This window comes from Acytostelium subglobosum (assembly GCF_000787575.1).
Source record: "Acytostelium subglobosum LB1 DNA, scaffold: scaffold1, whole genome shotgun sequence".
Classification (NCBI taxonomy): Eukaryota; Evosea; class Eumycetozoa; order Acytosteliales; family Acytosteliaceae; genus Acytostelium; species Acytostelium subglobosum.
The window spans coordinates 747,811-774,449 of record NW_012236531.1 but is presented as its reverse complement, the minus strand read 5'-3'; the positions used below and the strand labels follow the sequence as shown (position 1 = coordinate 774,449).

At 46.8% G+C, this 26,639-nt stretch overlaps 9 protein-coding genes across 9 annotated transcripts; 3 read left to right on the top strand and 6 right to left on the bottom strand.

The window, feature by feature from the left end:
• Nucleotides 1-29: 29 nt before the first annotated feature.
• On the bottom strand, nucleotides 30-1,131 carry SAMD00019534_003230 (hypothetical protein; the record flags this gene model as incomplete). Its single annotated transcript, XM_012903756.1, has 3 exons — nucleotides 30-428; nucleotides 495-860; nucleotides 937-1,131. The coding sequence occupies 3 exons, from the start codon at nucleotides 1,129-1,131 to the stop codon at nucleotides 30-32; spliced, it is 960 nt and encodes a 319-aa protein (XP_012759210.1).
• A 1,266-nt stretch (nucleotides 1,132-2,397) lies between these two features.
• SAMD00019534_003220 (hypothetical protein) lies at nucleotides 2,398-3,000 on the top strand (the record flags this gene model as incomplete). Its single annotated transcript, XM_012903755.1, has 2 exons — nucleotides 2,398-2,474; nucleotides 2,541-3,000. The coding sequence occupies 2 exons, from the start codon at nucleotides 2,398-2,400 to the stop codon at nucleotides 2,998-3,000; spliced, it is 537 nt and encodes a 178-aa protein (XP_012759209.1).
• A 28-nt stretch (nucleotides 3,001-3,028) lies between these two features.
• Nucleotides 3,029-4,913, bottom strand: SAMD00019534_003210 (hypothetical protein; the record flags this gene model as incomplete). The annotated part of the gene is made up of 3 exons (XM_012903754.1): nucleotides 3,029-4,474; nucleotides 4,550-4,627; nucleotides 4,722-4,913. 3 exons carry the CDS (start codon nucleotides 4,911-4,913, stop codon nucleotides 3,029-3,031), a joined length of 1,716 nt encoding a protein of 571 aa, XP_012759208.1.
• A 736-nt stretch (nucleotides 4,914-5,649) lies between these two features.
• SAMD00019534_003200 (hypothetical protein) lies at nucleotides 5,650-6,333 on the top strand (the record flags this gene model as incomplete). The annotated part of the gene is made up of 1 exon (XM_012903753.1): nucleotides 5,650-6,333. A coding segment is annotated over one exon (684 nt), but the record flags the coding sequence as incomplete, so codon positions are not given.
• A 431-nt stretch (nucleotides 6,334-6,764) lies between these two features.
• On the bottom strand, nucleotides 6,765-8,689 carry SAMD00019534_003190 (hypothetical protein; the record flags this gene model as incomplete). The annotated part of the gene is made up of 2 exons (XM_012903752.1): nucleotides 6,765-6,994; nucleotides 7,084-8,689. 2 exons carry the CDS (start codon nucleotides 8,687-8,689, stop codon nucleotides 6,765-6,767), a joined length of 1,836 nt encoding a protein of 611 aa, XP_012759206.1.
• Nucleotides 8,690-9,353: 664 nt separating this feature from the next.
• Nucleotides 9,354-10,277, bottom strand: SAMD00019534_003180 (hypothetical protein; the record flags this gene model as incomplete). The annotated part of the gene is made up of 1 exon (XM_012903751.1): nucleotides 9,354-10,277. One exon carries the CDS (start codon nucleotides 10,275-10,277, stop codon nucleotides 9,354-9,356), a length of 924 nt encoding a protein of 307 aa, XP_012759205.1.
• A 23-nt stretch (nucleotides 10,278-10,300) lies between these two features.
• SAMD00019534_003170 (hypothetical protein) lies at nucleotides 10,301-11,160 on the bottom strand (the record flags this gene model as incomplete). Its single annotated transcript, XM_012903750.1, has 3 exons — nucleotides 10,301-10,441; nucleotides 10,517-10,628; nucleotides 11,141-11,160. The coding sequence occupies 3 exons, from the start codon at nucleotides 11,158-11,160 to the stop codon at nucleotides 10,301-10,303; spliced, it is 273 nt and encodes a 90-aa protein (XP_012759204.1).
• Nucleotides 11,161-14,161: 3,001 nt separating this feature from the next.
• On the bottom strand, nucleotides 14,162-16,146 carry SAMD00019534_003160 (hypothetical protein; the record flags this gene model as incomplete). The annotated part of the gene is made up of 2 exons (XM_012903749.1): nucleotides 14,162-15,104; nucleotides 15,191-16,146. Coding segments are annotated over 2 exons (1,899 nt in total), but the record flags the coding sequence as incomplete, so codon positions are not given.
• A 2,355-nt stretch (nucleotides 16,147-18,501) lies between these two features.
• SAMD00019534_003150 (hypothetical protein) lies at nucleotides 18,502-26,621 on the top strand (the record flags this gene model as incomplete). The annotated part of the gene is made up of 3 exons (XM_012903748.1): nucleotides 18,502-18,789; nucleotides 18,934-19,452; nucleotides 19,521-26,621. 3 exons carry the CDS (start codon nucleotides 18,502-18,504, stop codon nucleotides 26,619-26,621), a joined length of 7,908 nt encoding a protein of 2,635 aa, XP_012759202.1.
• Nucleotides 26,622-26,639: the final 18 nt, after the last annotated feature.

Here is a 26,639-nt window from a genome sequence, read left to right as displayed (position 1 = left end):
TTATGTACATATTGAATGAATGGAATGTATCAACCCAAGTGCATCTCATTCTCATCTGGATGTTGTGCCACGATGTAGAACTCTACCAAATGACATCGCTTCTCCTCGAACAATAGTTGATGCTCGAAATGTAGTAGACCACCAGTGTTCATCGTCATCCTCGTCTTGTTGGTGACGGCCAATGCACGAATGGCAGGCTGTATCAGTGATAATGGGAAGCTATGTGATATTGTCTGCTTGCAGTCCTTGAATTCGAACAAGTCTTCGTTGTACTCCACTGTATATTGTCCAGATGTACCATTGGTTGCCAACTTGAACATTGGTGGTGAGCCACCATCCCTATTATGCTCTGATGTCTCTGACAGTATGATGGTGACAGTCTGCGATGAATAGTCCAACTCACCGAATGCCTCCAAAAGGTTGTCGCTCTATGTTTGAGTGATTGAGTGTCAGTATCAACGTGCATCAGCCTTGACAAGGTGTCAACTACTTACAGATACCAAGACTCTGTTGAATGGTGAAGAGTCGATCTCAAAGAGCAAAGGGTTGTCACAACTCATTGTCTTGAGTGAGCAACTTGTTTGAACTCCATTCTCCTCCAGAAGTATAGTGAAGGGATGTCCACTGCGCTGAATGATTGTGATGGCGGTGAATGAGTTGTTGTTTGAACCAAACATGCTTAGACAGTCCATTAGGATGGAGAGGTTGATCTTGAATACAATGGCATCCTCCTCGGGTGGTGGATTAAACATATACTCTGCAAACAATGACTTCTTTAGCAGTGCCGTCGCCTGATACTGTCTTCCAACCTCGACAGTGAACCTAATGCCTTGTTGACTCAGTGTAACTATCGCCAATATCTTGATTCATATCAGATAGATAGTGTCAGTGTCAGTGTTTGCTAATAAGTACAATGAATGATGTTGGTATACATACAACTTGGCCATCCTTTCGTCTTGATTCCTCTCCTTTGGGTAGTATGGTGTTGAGCACTGATGCGATGACCTTTGCATTGTCATGCTTGGCAACAAGATTGGCGTAATCAGGTGGTGATGTTGTAGTGTTTGTTCCTGTTCCACTTTGATTATTGGCTGTATTTGTTCCAGTTGCAACTGATGATTGATATGACATTGTATTATTATGTGTATAGATTTAGAGATAAAGAAGGACTTAAAATGACATATCATGTCTCAAAAGGGATACTTATCACTATAAAATTTGGAAGTTCCAAGAATTCCAAATGATGCTGCCCCAGCCCACCCACCAAAAAACACGCTACAAAAAAATTATTAATATCATTAAATAATATAATATAATATATATTTTTTCATTATATACGTTCTTTATTCTTTCAAGATGGATATATGGATAATGTATCTCAGCAATATAGATCCAGCAAGGTTGGTAATAGATAAATCATTATTTTGTGTTGATGATGTCAAGGATGCAATTGTTTCAAATACGAATACAGTCAAGATGTATATTGGAAAGGGAAAGGAGACATTTGGTCTTGAACAATTGAGTTTGTCAAGTGAGGGCTTGGAGACTGCAGTCAAACTGGAATCAGACACACTACTATCTACCCTCTAACCATCTTACAATGGTCGAATCAGACTTCGCATTTATCATAATGAACCCAATGATTTACAACAATCAATCCCAACATTATTCTGCATTAATAGTGCAATAGAGATAAATGAACGCAACACAAGATACTTTTACGTGGAGAGGACCATTGACATCTCACGATTGGCTCAGAAGATACACAATAGAGAGTTTATCCTCTATCATGGTCCAAAGTCATCTGGAAAGACTACCAACATTCTGACAACACGACACATACTACAACAGGAGGGATATCTTCCAATTTAGTAAGTAGTCTGTCTGTCATTCCGCCACCATTACTTATTTGGCCTCTCTCCAAACAGTTTCTCCTTCGATGGAACTTTCTCTTTCACGGATATCGATTTGTTCTGGCATAGATTTGTGTCAGCTATCAACATTGTATTGAACTCTGATTTCACTACACATATCGGCATGTTCAACCGAAATGAACATTCAATTCGTTGGTTCCAAGGAAATCGTATAGTAATATTCATCGACGAGTTTGATCACATCCTCAAGGCAGATTCTGTATTCAGGAGTGCAGTACTTGGTCAGTTCCGAGATTGGAAACAGAACAAACAAGATCTCATGTTATGGGTCAGTACCGACTAGGCATGGACATTTGATTACTCTAAAGGGATGAGTTACTAACTATCCACTTACATTCAGAGCTGTGTCACCATCGGACCGTTCAACATATTAGGCGCAGGAATCACAGGAATTGACTTTGTGTGGCCATTCACAGATCAAGTCCCTTTAACGGATTTTACCAAAGAAGAAGTGTTCAAGTTGATGGACCAGTTCGAGAGAAAAAGAAAGGTTAGAGTGGACCCGGCCATTATAGAGGACATCTTCACAATCTCTAATGGGTAAGTTATTATAATTCTCAATTGTCTCCCAAGGGGACACATTCTAACTCGTCCCTTGATCAACAGTCATGCTGGTTTAACAAACCTTTGTGGAAGGGTGCTCGACAACAATCTTCTTACACCAACAATGATCGTCGAACTCGATCAATGGCAACAATTCAAAGCTCACAGCCTAGTCCCTTTAGTTCTCTCTTATCCGACCGTACAAACCAAGATGGAATACATTATGCAGGCCCCCGATGAACAGAAGATGTTGCTACTCCAATATGTTCGGTGCTTCCCTCATGTCAAGATCTTTGATCAACTTGATCCTGCAACCACATCCTTGATATCTCAAGGTTTCCTGCAACCCAACCAAAGAGAGATTGGTGGACAACTTGTGATCGTCTCCTGTGTCCTAAAGTCACAACTCCTTAGAAATTGTATATTATCAATGTTGGGGGATCTGATCAAGAGTGGGGTTCCAGATCAACCATTCCCATCAGATGGAAGCACATCCCCAGATGGTTACCAACCTATTCAGTGATGGATATGAATCGTGTTTATGTAAATGATTAAACTCCAAGACATTGATCAAACAATTGTGAGGTAACACCAAAGACTTCACATGTCCACTTCTTGCGACAGGCATCATCACATGTTGACTTGAATGGCGAGTTGGCAAGATGCTTGTAGTAGTTGTCAAACAGGGTGGCATTGGTCTTGAACTCCTGGGCAACATTCCACCAGGACTGTGGCGACAGGTCGGGCATGTCAAACAACTCCTTGGCACTGTACGCCACTGTGAACGTCAGGTTGCCGCCGGGCTCGTTGGCCTGCGACAGGTTGGCGTGGTACTGGTAGTAGTTGGTGACCTCGTACGTGTCAAAGTCAAACTCGTACAGACGGAACGAGGGCTCGTGATGCATGTAGGTGGTCATGCTGGGCGCCACGTAGTTCATGCCAGTTGGCTTGGTGTGAGTGGCCGTGTCCGAGAAGACGACAAGCTGGTCGTAGTGAGTGTGGCCGTAGAACTGGGCAGTGATCACCTGGGAGAAGCGCTCCACGATCGCCTGGTAAACCTCGCACCAATGGTCGTTGGGGTCAGACTTGAGCGTGCATGGGATGTGTCCAATGACGATGACCTTCTCGTTGTTAGCCTCAGCCTGCTCCAGGACGTTGATGAACCAATCGGTTTGGTTGTTCTTGATGTCCATGTTGGAGTGCTTGAGCAAGTTGTAAAAGTTGAGGATGTCTGCGTCGAATGTGTTGAGCGAGATGACACGCAGACCAGTCTGGAGCAGCGTGGTGTAGTAGCCGGCCTTCTTGACAGACTCGAGCTCCGCGTCGTCGAGGAAGGGAGTCCAGCAAGAGTGAAGGGTGTCGAGCAGCCACTGCTTCTTGGGCAGGATGTACTCGTCGGAGGGCCACGACTCGTGGTTGCCGACGCTGGGCAGCACGATTGTGTCGGGGAAGTAAGTGCTGATCAGACTGGCCAACACGTCGGTCGATGAGATCTGGCGGGCCTCATCCTGCATCCAGACGTCGTGGGGTGGGTTGTCACCAGTGTGCACGACGAAGCGGATGGGCATGGTCTTGCCAATCTCGAGGATCTGCTCAAAGATCGCCTTGACAGTGTGCAGGGGGATGTCGCAAGAGTAGTCGCCATAGAATCCGGCGCTACCAGTGCCATTGCGGCAACAGAGTGGCTTGCCACACAGTGGGTCGGAGCCCTCGAGGTAGTATGGGTCGTAGTGAATGTCTGTCAGCTGGAGGATATAGCCAATGCCAGTGTAAGGTGTGTCCATCTTTGGCTTTTGCAACTTTGTGTCCTTGTAGTTTGGCTTGGTCTGGAGAAGTGCAGCCATTGAAGCTACCTGATTCAACTCGTTATAATGTTGCATCTTGCTCTCGGTACTAGTACAGAATCTAAGCTTGTGGCACATCACTGTTGGTGTCAAATCAGTCTCGATCAATACTTGATAAACTATTGGTGCGTAGGCAAACATGATGCCAGCGCACTGATTGATTGATTGATCGATCACATGGAAGTTAGTATGTGCGATGTTTACACGCGTTCCTTCGATCAAACATACCACGTCAGGTTGTTGGATCTTCATCGCTGAGCATATATCTGTTGATGTTTTGATGACCTCTTCAACTGATGCATTTCTCTGATGTGGGGTGGAATGATACCAGGTGTGTTAGACAACTCCGAACTCAAACTCAATCTCCGAACTCAGACTCCAACTCAACTATGATACATACCTCGAGGAAACCATCAAAGAGTACAGCACCAACCTCACATAGTTCACATGAGATCTTTGCAGAAAGAGATGATATCTTTTGTAACTTCTCCACTACTTCATTGTCAATATGATGGTTGTTCTCGTGTGCAATAATACATTGATTGACAACGAACAACACCAGCAGAACTGATGTCAAATATTTGATTGACATCTCTGTTTAGTAGTAGTTATATATGTATTTGTATAAATAAGTAATGTTATGTATTAATAATAACTTTGTTAACTAATGTATTTCATAGTTGACTTGAAGGTTTAACGCTTTCAAGATACTTCGATGGAAAAGGGTTCAACAACAACAAAGAAGAAAGCAAATAAGGTCTATGACCCTTGTTGGGCATCACTGTCTTTGTTTTTTTGGTGCAAGTAGGGGTGATCTTTCGTCTTTCAAAGTGCACTCGGATACATTTGTGTTGGAGTCTGCAAAGATCACCACTCGTTCAATCTCAGAGGGGTATCAGATAATACTACTGCCTACCACTTTGATCATAATGATCAGTGTAGTTTATAACTCCGATCAACTTCATATTTAAATATTATTATACAAGGGTTCTATTACAACCTTGATTGATGGATAGATAGTGACAGGTTAGTAAACCAAACATACTAAACAAGCGAGTGATGATTGATACTACCTGTTCTAGTACTAGTACAGACGATGACATCATAGAGGAGGAGATGGGATGGAAATGGAAATAGAGATAGAGATGTATAACAAAGAATGAATGAATGAATGAATGAGTGAATGAATGAGTTGACCAATTTTCAACAAATGGGTGCGAGGCAACGACTTCACTTTCGCTTGCAAGCACGTGATTACTTTGAATCAGAACTGGATTCAATCTAGATTGATCACATTATATACATACAAAGATAGATAGAGAGAAAGGAGAATGAGTAGTCAGAGCAACAACAATGGTGATGGTGGTCGAAAGTATGAAGACGATGACGATGATTATATAGCAATGCGTGAAAGGAACAAGCAAAGAGAGATTGAAAAGATTGTAAAGGAGAAGGCTGGTGAACGAGATAGATATGGTGATAGAGAAAGACGTGTAAATGAAAGAGACTATGATAGAGAACGTGAAAGAAGGGATACTGGCCATCAAAGAGATAGAGGCGGAGATCGAGGTGGAGACAGAGGTGGAAGATATAATGATCGAGACAACAGAGATAACAGAGACAACAACAATAGAGATAGAAACAACAGAGACAATAGAGATAATGATAGAGATGGTGATAGAGGAGGAGATAGAGGTAGAGAAACGAGGAAGAGGTGGTGGTCGTGGTGGTCCCAGGAAGAGGTGGATATCGCGATAACAATGGTGGTGGAGACAGAAGAGATCGCAAGAGGAGTAGAAGTAGAAGCACCAGTAGAAGTAGGAGTAGGAGTAATGAAAGAGATCGTAAGAAAGAACGTGTCACACCACAAAAGTACCAATCATCCTCTTCGAGTAAGACTGATTCATCATCATCATCAAAGAGCAATGATAAGAAACAAGGCGGCGATCTCTCCACTACACCAGTACCCTTGCCAGAGGACTCTGGTTTGGATCAAGAGGAGGCAGAACTAATGAGACAGATGGGTATACCTTTTGACTTTGGCTCAACAAAGGGACAAAAAGTGGATGGCAACAGTCAAGGTGGAGTCACAGCAAGTTTCAAGAGACAGTACAAGCAATTCATGAACAAGAGAGTTGTTGTAAGAGAAGGTGGCGGTGGTGGCTTTGACGGAGGCGGAGGCGGCGGTGGCGGCTTTGGCCGAGATGGTGGCGGAGGCGGTGGACGTGGCGGAGGACGAGGTGGCGGTGGTGGCTTTGGCCGGGATGGTGGCGGTGGCTCATGGTGATGAAAGAGAGCGATCAATCTATCATCAAGACAACACACACAATGGCCGACATGCCATTCATTCATTCAATCAACGAGCCAGTAAGCCAGACGACCAGCAAGAACGCAAGCAAACAAGACGACAAAAGCATATCAAAAGCTATTCAACATATTAAGTTTATTGCTCGCTTAATGGAAGTCTTAAGAAACGCTCAGACTCCTCCTCTCGTGAGTACTGACGACGTCTCCTGACAAAGTAGATCACTCCAGTGATGAGTACCAATACACCCAAAGTGATCAGTGCCGCACCAACTATTATCTTCTTGTTTTTACTATCCTTTGCCTTCTCTGGACATTCGTTTCCAGGTCCTCCACATACTCCACATCGATCAATCACTCCATCACAATCTGTTAAAAGGGTTATCAGCAGGGGTTGATTAGTTGATTGATTGATTGATTGAGTGATTGGAATCATTCCAAAAGCGGGTGATACTTACACTTGTTAGCGATATCAACAGTCAATGTATCATTGATGATGGTATCCTCGAATTGAGCACAGACGTAGACGAATCCGTAGACGTCCTTGGCACAATGACCTCCACGTTGGATGCATGGGGCGGCACATCCAACTCGGGGGAACTGGCAGAACTGGCCGTAGTAGTTGGGCGAGCAGTAGCATTCATAATTGTAGCAACCTCCATGTCCGGAGCACTTGACCGTGGAGCAATTGGCACTGGCGCTGATCTTTTGAATGTAGTTGGATGCCAACCATGTGTTGAGTATGCCGTAGCCAGTCTTTAGATTGGCCGCGGTCGAGTTGGAGCCGGTCGAGAGCACTGCCGTGCGAACTTGTGTTGGCGTCCACAATGGGTTGCGTTGCATGATCAATGCAATGGCACCGGCGGTCAGCGGACACGAGAAACTTGTGCCAGACATACGAGCGTAGCATGTATCGCAGGCCTGGTCGGCGATGAAGTTCTGAAGACCCAGAGCAGAGATCTCGGGCTTAATGCGTCCGTCTGCAGATGGGCCGAGCGATGAGAAGGACGTCACCATGCCCTTGTTATCGATAGCGCCCACAGCAATCACATTGATGCCGTCGGCTGGTGCACCAATTCCCTTGGCACCATCGTTGCCAGCACTGTTCACCATCACCATGCCCTTGTCAAATGCAGTGTCGGCGGCCTTTGATATCCTGGAGCTAGCGTTCATGTTAGAGTAATTGTACCAGAGCGTGTAGCCTAGTGAGCTTGTGACCAGCTCGGCACCATTCTCCTCTCCCCACTCCATGGCCGCCATCCAGTTGTCCTCCTCCTGGATATAGTCCTCACCAACAGCGTCCTCGGTGGCGGCAATCAAATAGGTTGCGTTGTAGGCGGGGCCGACCATGATGCCAGGGTAGTATCCACCAACTGTTGAGAGTGTTGCAGTGCCATGTCTGTTCTGCGCGGGGTTGGTGGAGGTGACATTCTTGGTGCCATTGAGGACGAAGTTCTTTGTGTCCTTGATGGTCATGTTCTGGAACACCTGATGAGTGAGAACAAAGCCAGTGTCTGTGATCAATATAGTGACACCCTTTCCATCGTATCCGTTGTCATGTGCCTCTACCGCATTGATCTGCAACAATGAGTTGTAGGTGTTGTTGTAGAACCAATTGGAAGTGTTACCAACGGCGGTGGGCACCTCATCCAATGACTGTAAAGTACGTGATGGATTGACGGCGGCCTGTGCGTTCATATCCTCCTCAACCTCAAGGTTGTCGTCATCTTGATGGGTTGGAATTGTGCGAGTGTATCTCGCAACCATGTCCAACTTATCAACGAATGGGTATGATGTGATACAATGGAGGATGGTGCTGAGGATATGGTCTTGCTCGCCAAGGTCGATAGCAATCGATATGGCATTGAGCCACTTTGATCGCTGTCCAAGGGTGATGTGCTGTCTGTTCATGATCAAACCACAGCTCTGAACGGCATCGATGAGTGATTGCTGGACGGGCAGGTCGTTCTCGTCGACCAGATCAGCAGACTCACGACGTCTCTGTCTTCGTGACACTGATGACTGTGACAAGCCCAGTGAGCTGGACACCAGTGACTCATGCATCGATTGCAAGTCAAGTGAATGATGGGCTGACCAATGTCCATCCTCCATGTATCTCTTTGAATTAAAGAATACCCATACTCTAGTGTTTGAGTTTATGTTGTTATCATTATTGTGTATATGAATAGACTCTGACAACTTATGTACTGATGCAACATTGCCACTATGTAATATATTTGTTGCAGCACTAACTAATGATATTGTTGTTATAGTTGTTGATAGACATAACAACAACATTATTGTCATCGTCAATGACATTATTGTTTGTAGTTGTTGTATCTTCATTATTTGTACTATTTACACAAATCTATATTAATATATTAATAGTAATACAAGTTGTTTAGCTCATTTGAAAGTAACTGTTTAATGTCACATGCGTGTCGTGATGAAATAGTGTCCACGACACGTTTTTGAAATATCCACACGCTTTGTGGGTCGATCAAACAACAATTACAGACTTTGTGCAACTCCACAAACACCCAATCAATCATTCAATCAACTAATCCAATTCAATCCATTCCAATCCATTACATGATCATGACCATTGCAAAGACTATTCCAATTCCAATCCAACACCAATGATATCTATCTATATTATTGTTATGACACTTATCTTTGTCTTTAATAAGTGTCCTGTATGTACACTGGACTTAGTCCAATTATTAGATTAATAAGGCGTGTATCTTGGATTACGTGTTGATGTAGATGTTGAATACCTTGAGGATCCGCCTCTATCTCCACCACCTCTATCTCCGCCACCTCTATCTCCACCACCTCTATCTCCACCTCCACCTCCACCGCGGTATGAACTACCGCCTCCACCTCCGCCACCACGACCACCACGACCACCAGAAGAGTATGAACCACGAGTTGATGATGATGATGGATGATAGTAGGGCCATGCTCCTTCGGGGGCTAGTCCCCATCCTCCACCACCCATATCATATGCAGCCATCGATGTCATTGCAATTGGTAGTGCTGTGGATGGTGTATAGTAGGGATCAGTACTACCGATAGTTGGTGGCACCATTCTGGGATTAGTTCGTCGTGATGGTGCACCGGCGGGTTGGTGAGGATAGGCCAACGCTGCAGCTGCTTGTGGACCGTACAAGTATTCGGCAGGGTATGCCATACTCAAGAACTGGCTATAGTCTGCGAGGTAGGGCTCGCCACCAATGCCCACCATTCGATGTTTGTTCTTGGGCAGACCCCAGGTCATACTGATCTTGCGTCCTTGGAACTCAAAGCCAGTGTCCTGGTACTTGTCCATCAATGTCTTTGAGTCGTCTATTGTATGACAGTATACGAATGCGTGTCCAAGTGGCACTCTCTTCTCCGAGTCCAATGGGACGACTACCTTGTCAACATATTCAGGACCAAGTTGCATCCTAAGTTGTTCGCCCTCCTCCTTGCTCCTGACTGTCTTTACAAACAGTACTTTAGTCGAAGTGGTCTGTTGTATTGGTAGTGGAATAGGGTATCCTGGTTGTTGTTGTTGGAGCCAATACTGTCTCTCGTCTACTGCAGGTGCACTTGGGTGTGTAGTGGCACTGATTGAAGATGTTAGTCCAATGACGACGGATAGTCCCATTCATCCATTCATTCGCACAGTACTCACGCCTTTTTTGTCAGAGTGGCGGTATAGCTTGACTTTTGAATGAGCTTGATGGCCTTGATGGCTGTGTCGTGATCCTTGAAGTATGCCCATCCATAGTGTTTACTTGAGCTATCAAACTCGAATGACTTGATTGTACACTACGGCGGAGTGATGTCGTTGATTGAGCTTCAATGTCAGAGACAGCAAAGATTGATTGATTGTATTACACATACATCTGATATATCCTCCAACTCCTTCTTGATCTCTTGTCCATCTTTGTCCTTTGGTAAATGTCCAATGTACAATGAGTTCTTCTTCTCAGCCAGTGTTATCTTTACCTTTAGACTGAGATGATGTTGATTTTGTTGATGTTGTTCGTTGTCGTTGTCGTTGTCATTTACATGTTGATTGGTTGATTGAAGTATATATAATATCAATGATTAATGATTAATGATTAGTATATTAAGTTGTGTTGCTGTTGTTGATTGAATGATCGAATGATTGATTGATGAGGAGCGAGGGAGGGAGAGAGAGTGAGATTGGATACTGTACAGTTTACCGGTAACTGAGTCTTTAAAGGATGGTGCATCTGATCCCCATTGACAAGCATCGTGACAGTCTGATTCATTGTAGAACTTGACGAATCCATATCCCTTTGTCTCACCAGAGTGCTTGTTCTTGACTACAATCGCCTCTGCCACTTCGCCTATTGCTTCAAACGACTCCTTTAGCATCTCATCGGTAACACCTCGAGCTATATCGCTCTGCGTATCGTATCGTATTGTATTTAACATAGAGAGTTAGTCCAATGACTTATTCATTCGTCGGACTATGTCGCTGGCAAGGTAGGTACATACAACAAACACTCCACATTCATTTCCTTGATCTTTCGACGATGACATAATGTATGTACTGATTGATTGATTGGTTCAACTAACTACACTCTACTCTTATACATGTATGTATAGGTAGGGTAGTGTAGTGTGTTGTAATTAATGAATGAATGAATGAAGTTGAAGTTGAAATGATTGTCAAAGTGTGAGGGTGGTTGTTGCTCAGTTTCCGCACTCATTAGACAAGTGTGGCGGCAAGGGTAGGGTAACAATGTTGAGTCGTCGTCGTTTACTTTATTAATTGTATTGAACAATCTCTGTCTCTAGTCATTGGCAATTGTAGTAGTCGTAGTGGATGTTGTTGTTGTTGTGGTCGTCGTTGAGCTTGATGATGTTGTTGAATTGTTCAATGTTGGTTGATAGGAGAACAACCTGTCCAGGAGAACGACACGGTCTGAATGACCGAATGGTAGTATCTTGCTCTGCATGAGATTCTGCAATAGAAGCTTGGAACGATAGACTCGGTCGAGGTTGTGTATCAGAAGACCGAGCAGCTCGTATTGGAACATTGGTTGTTGTTCGGTGTGCTTGGATTGAATGTAATGTACAAGTATTGAAGAGACTTCTTCGACGAAGGTCTTGACCTCGCCAAGACGTCGACGGTCGATCGCCATTGAATCGCCGACGTCCGCCACCAGATCCACGAGCACACGTGACTTGTTCCTGTCCTCCGAGTCGCCATACGCTGCCGAGGGCAGGTCGAGCAGCAGGTCCCTGATCTCTGCACGCTCCTTTGGCTCGCTAATAGAGCATGAGTATAGAACTCGCAGGAATTCAATCCATTGATCGGCATTGATTGTTGCACGGGGTAATGGTCCCCTCAATATAGCCTTGAAGTGATCGACCACGACATTGACTAGCAGGTACTTGACTCGTACATTCTCCAACGTTGAGAGCAATGTTGTCATTAGACTATATAGATCGGATTCTTGCTCTGGTGATGAGATTGTTTGTACAATGCTACCAATGATCGCTTCATCATTCATCTGTTTCAAACCAAGATAATCAAGTATCTGTCGTTTGTATACACTATAACTTATTGCTTCCTTCTGATCGATGTTCTTATATACATTGGTTGTCTTTGGTTGAGCTGGAGTTGGTTGAGTTGGTTGTGTTGGAGGTGTATGAGTTGTATGAGTTGTAGTAGTATTTGGTTGATCTGGTTGTACTATTGCTATTGTTATTTGTTCTTGTTGTTGTTGTTGTGCTGCATGTAGTTGTTGATTATTGTTGACATTTGTGATCAAATGTTGTTGATCTCTTTGGACAAAGATTGATATTATCCAAATGTAAACTGCAACTATGATATCCTTTATACTCATTGTTGTTGTTTATGTAAAAATATATAAATATATTAAGGATGAATAAAGTAATGTAATATTCACTTTCGTTGTGTCAATCAATCAATGAGTCATATGAGTTATCTTCAAAATGAAATTCCCCTCAAGAGCCCATCAATAATAAGTTCCCTTCAATATCAAAACAAATCATCAAAACAACAATACATGTATTCAATCATTCTTTTTATACACAGATACAGTTTTAAACATATCTTGAGATAATTATTACATACAACAACAAGGTAGCGAAGGACCCTTCTTGGCTGAAACTTCCACCTCATGGCAATCATTGTCAACTACGTTAGCCAAGCTCAGCATCACATCCTTCAAGTCCCTCCTCCGCCAGGAGTGGCGTTACCTCATGTCCACGCTAAGAGTCACATCCTGGCCGGACGACCAGCCAACATCAAGAATGAGATGGCCGAGTTCACTATCAAGTGGGAGTTCAGAACTCGCAACAGCGACATTCGTCTTCCTCTGCTGGCAACTATCTTTACGAACTTCCGGAAGTTTCCAGATGTCAAAAAGTGCTCGGACCAGGAATCGAACCTGGGCTAGAAGAGCCACAATCTTATGTACTACCACTATACGATCCGAGCGAATGGATGATGCCCACAACCCCAATCTTTTGTTTTTATACCCGTTGGCCGGTATAAAAACAGAAGTGAAATCGATTGTTCTTTTGTTGCTTTTAAGCTAAAAATAGCACGATTTTTTCCCAAAAAGGTGGCCTTTAGTCTGAAAGACTTCTGTAACTCGTCAAAAAAAACAAACATTGGGCAAAAAGGAACTCTAGTGGAAGTTCTAGTTCATAAACTTGATTGAACAAGTTGTCCAAAAAAAGGTGTCCACTGGACTACACTTCACTCTTGTATCATTTTCCTTTCCAGCATTTTTATAATAATTATTGAACATTATACTTATCAACTATGAACAAATTATTATTAAATTTAACTTTCTTGTTCCTATTAGTTTGATATAACTTTGCTTTTTATCTTCCAATCCCCTCTATTATTGGTAAGATCTGCAAAGTTGAACCAATGCACGTCAATCTGGATACTGGTAACGTCGGTGCCTATGAAATTACCCTCGAGAGGTTGGAGAACAATATCTTACAGAGAACCGAGACGGCTGTACTAGTGAAAGGTGGAAGCGTTGCACTGAACAGCAAAGACATCATTATATACCACCTTGGAGAGATTATTGGTAAACTACAAGTTCATTGTTGGAAAGTTGTCATCTTATGTGTTCGAGACCTGTGACAACACCGAGTATATCGACATTCTCCCCAATGTCCAAACCTCAATTGTATTTGCCCAGTACGACAAAGGTGTTGCAACTACCGCCACCTATAATATCCATATGAGGCCAAAAGTTTAATTGTTGATTGGCCACATTCCATCATCTCTAGAGCTAAAATAAAAGATAAACTTCCTACAACAGGAACACTCTCCAGAGTATCTACCTTAATCGCCAAGGTAATTTCCATTGACTAGTCGCCAGGTTAAAGAATGTGTATATTAATAATTATTTAATTTATTAAAGAAATATATATTAAGAAGAGAAGATGGAGTATGGACAGCGAGAGATATATATATATATTGAGCAACCTGTTACTTTGGTAACCCAGCAGCGCAGCTTACATTGATGACTCCCAAGGCACGGCTTCTCCAGTGTACTGGTACTCCTTGAAGGAGATCTGGTTCCTGTCGTAGTAGTCGTCGGTCACTGGATTGCTAATGTTGGACAGGTAGTGTACCCAGGACTTGACCGAGTGGAAGCCCATGGTCTTCATCGTGTGCGTCATCATCCACTGGAAGTCACCATTCAGCAGCAGACGAGCACCAAATGCGCGGTACAACATCTTGATCACACCAGCCATCTGGTAGAAGTGTGTCCAGATCATGTACTTGTGCAGGTTGAGACGCTTGTGGCCGTACATGCACATTGAGATGCAGTGCTCATAGTCCCAGGACGAAGTGGGGCAGAACGATCCGATCAGCTGGCCACCGCGATGGTTGTCCATGAAGCCGACGTTCTGGCCCTGCTGGCCGATGTAGTCCATCAGGTTGAGCAGGCGGTCGCGGAACTCGATCAGACGCCAGTTGTTGTCGGCAAACTCGTGGCCAAAGATGGGACACAAATGGTACTTGCCAATGTAGGCCGGCAGCAAGATACCAAAGTAGGAGAGCGACTCGAGGTAGATACGCCATGACATGATCGATGCATTGCCCAGATGGTCAGAGTGCTTCTTGATCAGATGGCAGTTGGTCTGAGTGATGGCGCGGATCAACTTGTCGTAGGCTTGCTGACGGGTCTTTGTGGCGCACTTGTCGCCACTCAGACGGTACTTGGTCAACTCGGTCAGACACTCGACCTCCATGGCAATCATCACCATTCCAGTTGAGTAGAATGGATCAAAGATTGCAGCGGCATCACCGAGCACACACCAGTTGTCCTCAGACACAAACACCTTTGAAGTGTGTGCCAATCTCGGCCATCTATGGAAGTCAACAATCTCACCACTCTTGATGATGTTGTACAGTACCTTCTGGTTGGTCTCAAGGAAGGCCATGAACTTGTCCAAGCTAAGTATTTGATTGATTGATTTAGTGAGTTAGTTTATATGTTTGGAATGATTCCAAGTGAAGTGAATGAATGAATGAATACATACCTGTTGAACTCACTTGGATCATACTTGTCACGGTGATAGGAGACACCGATGGAGAAGTCGTGGGTAGCACGCTCGATGGGGATCATCCAGATCCAGTAGCCTGGGCCGAAGAAGTGGTTTGTGGCATAGTACCAACTGGAAGTCACGCTCTGATCGTTGAAGTCAAAGTACTTCTTGTCGGTGTTCTTGACACGCAGCCATGTAGAAGCGTTCTGCAGACCAAACAGATGCTTGGGGTCCTTGAGCACATTGTCGGTACGCGTGCCAATGATAAAGTTACGGCCACTGGCGTCGGCGATGTAGTCGGTGGTGATGTTGATCCTCTCCAGCGGCTTCTGATCGTCAAAGTTGACCTCCTCCGAGAGCATCTGGATGTCGATGGTCTTGACGGCGTCGCCCATGCCAATGTCGACGTCCTTCACACGGCCGTGGTAGTAGACGGCACCTTGGTCGATGACCATCTGCAGCAGGTCCTTCTCCATCTTGGAGCGGTTGAGCTGGAACGCCTGGATGTCGGGGTTCTTGACGGCCCAGGTGCTGTGGTAGTCGTCCATCGAGTCGGTCTTGTCCACCTTCTTGGGCCAGTGGAACTGGAGCGAGAACTTGGGTGGCTGGTTCTCGATCAGGTAGTCCTGGAGCTCGAGCTCGCGGGCAAAGAACATGCCCGAGATCTCGACGGTCGACTCGCCGACCTTGTAGTCCTCGAGCAGGTTGTTCCTGATGCTGCTGCGGGGGTCGATCACAGCAACGCGGTTGGCTCTCAGCTCGGGGATCTTCAGGAGCAGATGGCGGACGGCGGACAGACCAGCAATTCCAGCGCCGATCACCACGACGTCATAATGCTTGTTGCCAACAGCTTCCATTGTTGAGCCGGATGGTGTGGAGCAGTTCTTACGTGCTCCAAACAACTTGTCCTTCAAGTCTGATTGGATATCCGTTGGATCCATGTTTTGGATTGATTGTTGTAGTTATATTATACAATGATTGATTGATCGATTGAGTGAATGAATGGATGTGATTGATGGGATTGATTGATATAAATAATATACTGTTTGATTGAATGATTGAATGATTGTTTGATTGTACTGGATGATTGGAAATGAATGAAGACTCGTGTCTATTTATATTAGTAGTCACTTAGAGGTCCAACGACAACTCTGATGGTTGCCAGTGGTTGGTTGGTTGGAGTCGGGGCAGTAGATGTGGGGGCAGGGCAGGGGCTACGATGGTCTATGATGGTGGGGTGGGGTAGTGAACTAAGATGATGATGAACACACACACTCAACTTATGAGATGACGACTGTGATGACTGTATGTATATATGATGATGGTGGTGATGTACGATGTAGAGTAGTAGTTGAGAGATATTATTCTGTCATTAATCCCAGGAGGCACATTGACATTCAGCAGTAGGCACTGGAAGCATCATTGAAGAGCAGCCGCAAGTACTTTAGGAAGTGAGAACACTGAGTGGTGTCGGTGGAGTTCTCTTAACATGTGGAGAGACTAAAACAACAAACATCGTTGTTGTTGCCTCAGTCAGTCAGTCATATGTTTCATTCATTCATTCATACATGTAATGTGGCGTGAGATGAGAGGTCAACAATCTAAACATCTTGCGTAAGCAACTGCAAAGGCCTACAGCACACACAGTCTACTCAATCAAGGGCCATCGACACATTTGAGTTAGTAAGTGATGGGTTGTGATTGGTGGGTGTTGTTGTGGTGTGTACCTTCCACTTCAGGTTATTTATATCTTTGAACTTGTTGGACCACATGACGTCCATCTTCACATCATGTCTGTTTTGTTTGTGCAGCTTGACAACATAAATGAGTCGCGCGAGTGAATGAATGTGGGTGAGTGTCTATTGTTGATTGGTCAATGTTAATGTGTGTTTGAGTGTGTGTGTGTGTGTTGCAGATGCAACAACAATGAGCAGCAACATGACTAACACCATTCTGAACCTACACTTTGCATTTCTCAAACGACAACTCACACCCACCTTTTGACAACAAATAAAAGAAGATGTGTGTATGTGTAGGAGTGATTTGAAAAGTGATCGACCACATAATACAAACTGAAAGATGGGGTGATACACACTCACCCAATGTGATTGAGTGTGTGTTCGATGCCACTTAAACTGATTGCCCAAAGATGTCCTTCTTTGTGAATGTAGGTTGTATGCTTGGAACATGGTCAGAATATTGGGAAGACCTGACACACACCAATCAAGAAATCAATCAAACAACAACTTCGACTCGCTGCCTCGACCGACCGACTCAGTTAAAGAGAGTGCCAACGACTGAATGACCCGCAGTGCTGCGGTGTGTTTGTTCTATGAACAGTGTTCGATGAGTGAGTGAGTGGCTGAGTTAGTGTAACTTCAGTTTGATATTTGGGACCCTTTACTTTTGATGATGGTCCATTGATTGGTCGCCGCCCAGTGTGTGTGGAGACATAGTTGGTGATGCGATTTGCAAACCTATCATCATTCTAAACGTCATATATAGGGTAAGGCTATATTGACATATACTCAGCCTCCCCTGGCCACATTCGTCTTTAACTGCGCATCTACAAACTGTGACCGAGTGATTGATTGAGTGAGTGAGTGTATGAGAGTGAGTGTCTTTCAGTACCACCATCCATCTCCTCGGACTCACTGTTGACTTGACTGACTGGCAACATCGTTGAATGCCAACCTAGCCACCTTCTGCAACTATTATCAGAGGATATCTTTCAGATTAATGAAGTTAGGTTACTGATGATGAAACGACCCCGACATCTAATTGTTCCACCACCACCACCTGTGGCGGAGTCGATGACACCAACCTCATTGAATGATTGATTGCCTCTGTCTTGCTTGGACGACACCCGAGTTGTTTATCGATGTAATAAATAGACATTCAATCAATCAAACAACCAATCAATCACAAGTTCCCAAAGACTTGATAAACAAATATATATACACTTATATTAAATTATCTCCAATCATACATAATCATTCATTCGATTATTATTATTATTACATTGTTTGAGCCTTAACCTTACTATTATATCATCAAGGCCGCCCTTCATTCTTTTCACTCTTTCAATCATTCATTCATTCATTCAATTATTTAAATTTGAGTGGAACTATCCCAAACAATCAATCAATCAATTAATTATTAGTATTATTATAATCTATACCATTACCATCTTATAATATATAATTATATTTCCAATATTTGTAAGTATCAAATTATCTGATTGGAATCATTCCAGTATCAATCAAAATATTAATAAATAATTATTTTCCCTTTATATAGTCACAATGAGCAGAAATCAACAACCTATCGCTATTATTGGAGTTGGTTGCAAGTTCCCAGGAGACATCACCAACATTGATGAGTTCTGGAATGTTGTTGCCAATGGAGGAGACTGTTTGACAAGGATACCTGCCGATCGCTGGGATGCCGACGCCATTGCACAGAAGGAGTTCAAGCTCAACAACAGACAAGGTGGATTCATTTCCGATCTTGACAAGTTCGATCCACAATTCTTTGGCATGTCTCCCAAGGAAGCCGCTCAGATCGATCCACAACAGAGACTAATTCTTCAAGTATGTAATTCTTAATTTATGGGACTTCCCCACATTTGTCAACTTTGTGAAGTTGTTCTAGCTCATTCATTCGTTCATTCAATCAATCATACATATACAAACATACATATACAATGTATACTAATACTAAACAACAATATATAGGTCGCTATGGAAGCATTGGAGGATGCAAAGTTGTCTTTTAAACAAGTAAAGGGCACTTCTGCTGGTGTGTTCATTGGTTCTAGCTCATCAGACTATCAGAGAACGATGGGTCAGACTGAGATCAACCAGTTCTCAACACAGGGATGCAACTCTTCATTCCTTTCTAACCGTCTGTCCTACTTCTTGGACATTGCCGGCCCAAGCATGACTGTCAACACTGCTTGCTCTTCATCGCTCGTCGCCATTCATCTGGGCGCCAACAGCATCTGGCGCGATGAGTGCAAGGTTGCCATCGTCGGAGGTGTCAACGTCGTTGCCTCACCCTTACAATCGCTCGACTATGGCAAGGCTGGTCTGCTCTCGACTGAGCCCAACGGACGCTGCTACAGTTTCGACGACCGCGCTAGCGGATACGTTCGCGCTGAAGGTGCTGGTGTTCTCATCCTAAAGAACCTCACCGATGCCATCAGAGACAAGGACGAGATCTACTCTGTCATCCTCAACACTGTTACCAATCAAGTATGTAGTTGTAGTTGTATACATCAATCACTCATTCGCCTAACTCATTATCAATCAATCACAAACAGAATGGTCAGACACCAAGTGGTATCACTGCCCCACGTGCTATCCAACAGGAGGCTTTGTTGTGCCGTCTGCTCGATGGCGCCAACGTCCTGCCAAATGAGATTGGCTACTTTGAGTGCCACGGCACTGGCACCCAGATGGGTGATGCCAACGAGCTTGAGGCCATCGGTATGTCGATTGGCGCTCACCGCGAGACACCCCTGCCCATTGGCAGTGTCAAGTCCAACCTTGGACATTTGGAGGGTGCCTCTGGCATCTGTGGTCTCATCAAGACCATGGCCTGCTTGAAGCACAAGCTGATCGCCCCAATCGCTCCAGCCGGCTTCAAGAACCTCAACCCCAAGATCCCATTCGACACTCTCAACCTCTCAGTGCCAACCGCTGTCACTGCCTGGGCTGACGAGCGTCGCTTGGCCATCGTCAACTCATTCGGTGTTGGTGGTTCAAACGCCAGCATCCTGATCTCCAACTACATGCCCAAGACATCGAGCGACTCGTCCGATGGAGAGGAGGCCGCTGTCACTTCATCCAAGCATCTCGAGGTGTTCACCGTCTCGACCAACCTCAACGATCAGCACGCCCTCAAGCAGCGTTGCCAGGATATGGTTGACTTTATCGAGGAGAGTGGCGAGAAGCACTCAATCAAGGATCTGTGCTACTCATCGACTGTGCGCACCAACCATCTGGCTAACCGTGTGTCCTTCCTTGTGGACTCAGTCGATGACCTGGTCGCCAAGTTGAAGAACTTTGTCGGTGATGCCAACTCTGAGGATGTGTCCAACACTTTCCAGCGTGATGACAATGCCGCCAACACATTCGACAAGAAGAAGATCGCCTTTGTCTGCTCCGGCCAGGGCCAGCAATGGATCTCCATGGGCAAGGAGCTGTTTGAGGGTAACTTCATCTTCCGCAACGAGTTCAAGAAGTGCTCCAGCCTGTTCCACGCTCTGTCTGGCTGGTCGATCATCGACAAGCTGTTTGACCCACGCAACACTGAGGCCATCCACGACACCTGGTTGGCCCAGCCATCAATCTTTGCCACTCAGGTCGGTATCTGTGCCGTGCTCAAGGCTGCTGGCGTTCGCCCAGCCTCTGTTATTGGTCACTCACTTGGTGAGGTCGTCGCTGCCCACGTCGCTGGCGTTCTCTCACTCGAGGACTCGATCAAGTTGATGTGGACTCGCTCCCACCTCCAGAACAAGACCACTGGCACTGGCAAGATGTGCATCACCGTCTCATCCAAGGAGGACATCCTTGCCCTGGTCGACAAGTACGGCCTCACTGGCAAGATCGTCATCGCTGGCAACAACTCTTCAAAGTCTGTTGGCATCAGTGGCAGCAACGCCTACATGGACTCGTTCATGAGCATCATGAAGGACGAGCACGTGGCCTTCAAGCCCATCAGGATCAATGCAGGTTTCCACTCATACTTGATGGACACAATCAAGGACGAGTTCTACAGCACCTTCCCACGCATCACTCACAACGAGCCTTTGGTACCATTCTACTCCACCACTCTGGGCAAGCTGATCGATGCCAACAACTACAAGCATCTGCTCAACGTCGACTACTGGTGGTCGAACCTTCGCGAGACCGTCATGTTCAAGGAGGCCCTGTCTGAGCTGGTGCGTCTCGAGGAGTTTGACTGCTACATCGAGGTGTCTGCACACCCAATCATCTCGTTCTTTGTCAACCACATGATCAGGGAGCGCAGCAGCAACCACATCATCTTCCCAACAATGTCGCGTGATGCACCAAACTTCACCACGATCATGGAGACCCTGTCCAAGCTCTACGTCAACGGCTTTGACATCAACTGGGAGGCTTTGTACCGTCGTCGCGTGCACACTGCCATCCGCTTGCCAGCTCGTCGTTGGAACCTCGACTCTTACTGGATCGAATCCAACCAATCTATTCAGGACCGTGTCGGTCTCCCCAAGCGTGCTTCTCTCTCGCGTCGCCTCGTCTCGGCCACCCCATCCTTTGAGGTCAGCCTTGACTCGACCCGCTTCCGTTACTTGGCCGACCACAAGATCCAGAACGTTGCCATCGTACCATACGCCTTCTTCCTTGAGGTCGTCTACTCTGCAATGGATGAGCTGCGCGCCGAGCTGCCCTCACCAAACTTTGAGGTGTCCAACTTTGAGATCAAGACCGCTCTCGAGATCGACGCCAAGTTCAACAACACCATCCAGATCAACTTCAACTCATCGCTCACTCAGTTTGAGATTGCCAGTATCTCTGACCCCACTACTGTGCCAGTCAAGTGGACCGTGCATGCCAACGGAAAGGTCGTGCCCTCAGCCAACGAGACCCTTCCAGCCTTTGCTGTTCCCTCCACCAGCGGCCAAAAGGTCGTCTCTGGCGCAGACTTCTACGCCAACATTTCTAAACTGGGCTACAACTACGGCCCAAGCTTCCAGGGTCTTCAGAAGTACATCGCCATCGACAACCACAGCCAAGTGTCTGAGATCCAGCTGCCTGCCACCACCGATCTCCAGCTCCACGCCACCCAGGACTTTGCCCTGTTGCATCCATCAGTATTGGACGCTGTGTTCCAATCATGCTTTGCTCCAATTGAGGATGCCAAGCAAGGTCTCTGGATCCCTCAGTCGTTCGACAAGTTGATCAGCAGCACCCCACAGCAGGTCGGTGACTTGCGTGCCACCCTCTACTCTTGCACCACAATCACCAATCACAAGGACAAAACCACATTCGTCTGTGACATCACTGTCACCAAGCAGAATGGACAAGTCGTGTGCCAGTTCAAGAACATGACCATGAAGTGCATTGCCAGAAGTGCATCAACCGGTGCAGTCGACGCCGTCGAGTCTGTCGCCAAGCTGAACGAGCAGCTCTACAGCTATGAGTGGTCCATCACCAGCGAGGGCCAAATCGTCAAGGATGCTCGCTTCGAGAACCTCATCGTCTTCACCGACGACGAGTCATCCGAGCTCACCAAGCAGCTCTTGGACACTCTCAACAAGAAGGTCATCAACCTCGTCATTGTCAAGCAGACCGAGGAGTCCTTCGCCGTGTCCTCTGCTGGAGGCGCCCACATCATCAATCTCCCCCTCAACGACAACTGTCCAAAGGCCCTGTTCGCCGCGCTCAACAGCGTCGTAAACACCAAGAACTGGAACACAATCGTGTTGCCAGGCTTCTTCCAATCTAACAATGCCACCAACGAGACTACTATGTTGGTTGAGCGCGCCTACTCGCGTCTCTTGCTGCTCCTCCAGGAGGCCATCGCCTGTGAGTGGACTGGTCGCTTCACCCTGGTCACCCAGGGCGGCCAGAGCATCCTCAAGTCAGACGTGTTGGACTACACTCAATACTCTGTGGTCGGCCTGTTGCGTGTGTTCACCAACGAGTACAGCCCACTGCACTGCTCAATGATCGACATTGATCACACCACCGACGCCTCCACCCTGTTTGTCGAGCTCTCCAAGTCTGACTGCAGCTGGGAGGTTGCCTTCAGAGCCGGCAAACGCTACACCTACCAGCTCAAGAACCAGACCGTCCTGGCTGAGGACGCTCCAAGCATCTCATCAAACAACCGAAGTGAGCGTCGCTACCAGGTTGAGATCAGTGACAATGGTGTCATCTCGGACATGGCCATCGTCGAGACCCCAAGACACAAGCCACGCGCCAACGAGGTTGAGGTCAAGGTCGAGATCACCTCCCTCAACTTTAGAGATATCCTTAAGACTTTGGGCCGCGACTACGATCCCAACCATCTCACCACAATCGGAGATGAGTTTGCTGGTGTCATCACTGCCGTCGGTGACAACGTCTCGCAGTTCCAGGTTGGCGATCAAGTGTTTGGTATGCACATGGCCCGCTCAATGTGCTCGCACATCACCTGTCCCACCGACTTGGTCTTCCCAATGCCAAAGGGCCTGACCGCCGCCGAGGCCACCACCATCCCAATCACCTTCCTCACCGCCTGGTACTCCATCGTCGTGCAGGCCAAGCTCCAGAAGGGCGAGAAGATCCTCATTCACTCTGCCGCTGGAGGTGTTGGTCTCTCTGCCGTGCAGATTGCTCAGTACCTGGGCGCCGAGGTCTTTGTCACAGTCGGCACCAAGGACAAGAGACAGTACTTGCAATCCACCGTTGGCATCCCAGCCGACCACATCTACAACTCTCGCAATGGCAGCTTCCTCGAGGAGATCCTCGCCGCCACCAACGGACAAGGTGTGGACGTTGTTCTCAACTCTCTCTCTGGCGAGCTCATCGACAAGAGCATCTTGGCACTTGCCAACTATGGTCGCTTCGTCGAGATTGGCAAGAAGGACATCTACTCAGACTCAAAGATTGGACTGCTGCCCTTCAGGAACAACCTGTCCTACCTCGCTGTTGACGTCGCACAGATGACCGTCAACCGTCGCCAGTACCTCTCCAAGATGATGCTGGACACACTGATCCCATTGTTTGAGTCAAAGGACCTCAAGCCACTGCCATTCACAGCATTCAGCATCAGCAACGTCGTGCAGTCTGTGCGCCACATGTCCACTGGCAACCACATTGGCAAGAACTTGGTCAGCTGGGTCGAGCTTGACAAGGCCACCACCAAGGACCTCACCCTCCAGCTCAACGCCAATGCCACCTACCTGATCACCGGTCTGGGAGGTCTTGCCATGACTTTGGCCAAGAAGCTGATCGCCATGGGAGCTACCGAGCTCGTCTTTGCCTCCAAGCGCGGCGCTGACACCATGCAGAAGCAGGTGTTCCTTCAGTCGATCGTTGAGAAGCACAACATCAGCTTCGTTGTCGAGACTTGCGATCTGACCAGCGCCAGCCAGGTCAGCGCACTTGTGTCCAAGTACGCCAACCTCAAGGGTATCTTCCACACTGCCGGTCTGCTCAGCGATCGTCGCATCGTCGAGCAAACTGTAGACAGCTTCAACACAGCCTTCCACTCCAAAGCCACCAGTGCCATCAACCTGCACAACGCCTCGCTCAACCTCCAGCTGGACTACTTTGTCACAATTGGATCGGCCATCACTGCCCTTGGAAACCCAGGACAGGCCAATTACGCTACTGGCAACAGATTCGTTGAGGCACTCACTCATCAGCGTATCAACAGTGGACTCAAGGCCAGCTGTCTCCATCTGGCACCAATCCCTGAGATTGGTATGTCTGCTGACGAGAAGGTCACTTTCATTCTCAGCAACATGGGCTTCACACCATACGCCAGCCTCAACTCAATGGCTGAGGGACTGGCTCAGTGTCTCAGCAACAAGAGCAAGGAGTCAGTGATCCACTACTGCGACTTCAAGTTTGCCAAGTGGCTCGCATCCGTTCCAGGCTTCAGAGGTCAGAGCTGCTTCAGCATTGAGGAGACTGTTGACATTGTCGCCGAGGACAATGAGACTGTTGGTGCTGACGCCTCCGAGTCATCGGACCAATCATCCGCCGACATTGAGCAATCACTCAAGGAGATCCTGTCCAACATCATGGAGATCAAGATTGAGAAGATCGATGCCAACTCTGCCTTTAAGGACCTTGGTCTGGATTCATTGCTCGCTTCCGAGCTCTCCAACTCGATCCACAAGAAGTTCAGCGTCTTTGTTCCATCGCTCTCACTTCTCGATCCCAAGGCCTCGATCAGCAAGATCATCAGCAAGATCAACCCATCTGCAGGTCCATCTGCCAAGAAGACTGCCGAGGACTACGAGAGCGAGGTGATCAAGGCCACCATCGAGTCAATCAAGCCAAGAAACAGATTGGCCGACCAGAAGAAGGCCGTTGCCAATGCCCTTTTGCCAAAGGTCGACACCATCTCGCTGGCCGTGCCAACAGTCCGCGTCAACAAGGCCAAGGTGATCGTGGAGAAGCAACAGATTGCCCCACCATCCTACTTCACTCCCCTCAGCTCAGCTGCCACCACACCAGTCTCTCCACTGTCCCCACGCGGCAACTCCCCAACCAAGACCATCTCCATGCCACCATCGCCCAAGTCGGATTCGGCCAAGCCAATGCTTCCCGCCGTCGATCTCACTCCTGCCGACTTTGCCACTGCTATCTACGCCATTGAGCCACTCTCTGCTCCATATCCAACCACTCAGAAGCACGTGTTTGACTCATACAAGGACCACACTAAGGAGTTGACCTTCATGACCAACGTCTACAAGAACTGCAAGATCAAGGAGCGCTACATGTTTGTTGACACCAAGGACCACATGACTCTCAACGCCATGTCCACTTCCGAGAAGAACATGATGTTCCCAACTATCATCCACAAGACCATCGTGGAGGCTGGTGAGCGCATCATCCAGAAGAACAACGTCGACCGATCATTGATCTCACATGTTGTCGGTGTCACATCCACTGGTATCCTTGCACCATCAATCGATGCCACTCTCTGTCGCGCACTCAACCTTGAGCAGACAGTTGGCAGAACAATGATCAACTTTATGGGCTGTGGTGCTGCAGTCATTGCCCTTAGAACAGCTGCCGTCCACGCCAGAAACAGACCAGGTACCTACGTTCTTGTGATGGCCGTCGAGTCGTCCACCACCAACATGGACATTGATCCCAACGAGAAGGGTGACATTGTCTCTGGCTGCATCTTCTCCGATGGTTGTGCCGCTGCATTGGTCACATGCCAGCCAAAGGCCAACCTCGTTGGCAAGCTTCAGGTGGTCGACGACATCTCTTTCCTCATGAAGGACTCTGGAGACGCACTCTTCATGCACATGGGCAACAGAGGTATCGATCTTACTCTCAGACCAACACTCTCAACTGCCATCGAGAAGAGCATCAAGTCCACCATGGACTCATTCTTGGGTGGTCACGAGCTGGAAGTCAGCGACATGGAGTTCTGGGCTGTCCATCCAGGTGGACGTAAGATCTTGGAGGCCGTGCACCAGGGTCTCAACTTGGGTGCCGAGGAGTTGGCTGAGTCATACGAGGTGATGAAGTGGTACGGAAACATGGTGTCGTGCTCTGCACTCTACGTACTCAAGCGTATCCTCGAGAAGATCAAGGTACTCAAGATCGAGAATGGAAAGGGATTGCAACAAGGTGTAGTCATGGCATTCAGTCCAGGTGCTTCCATCGAAGCAATGTTGCTCAGAATGATCAATGCCGAATAAGGCACCAATCGCATCATT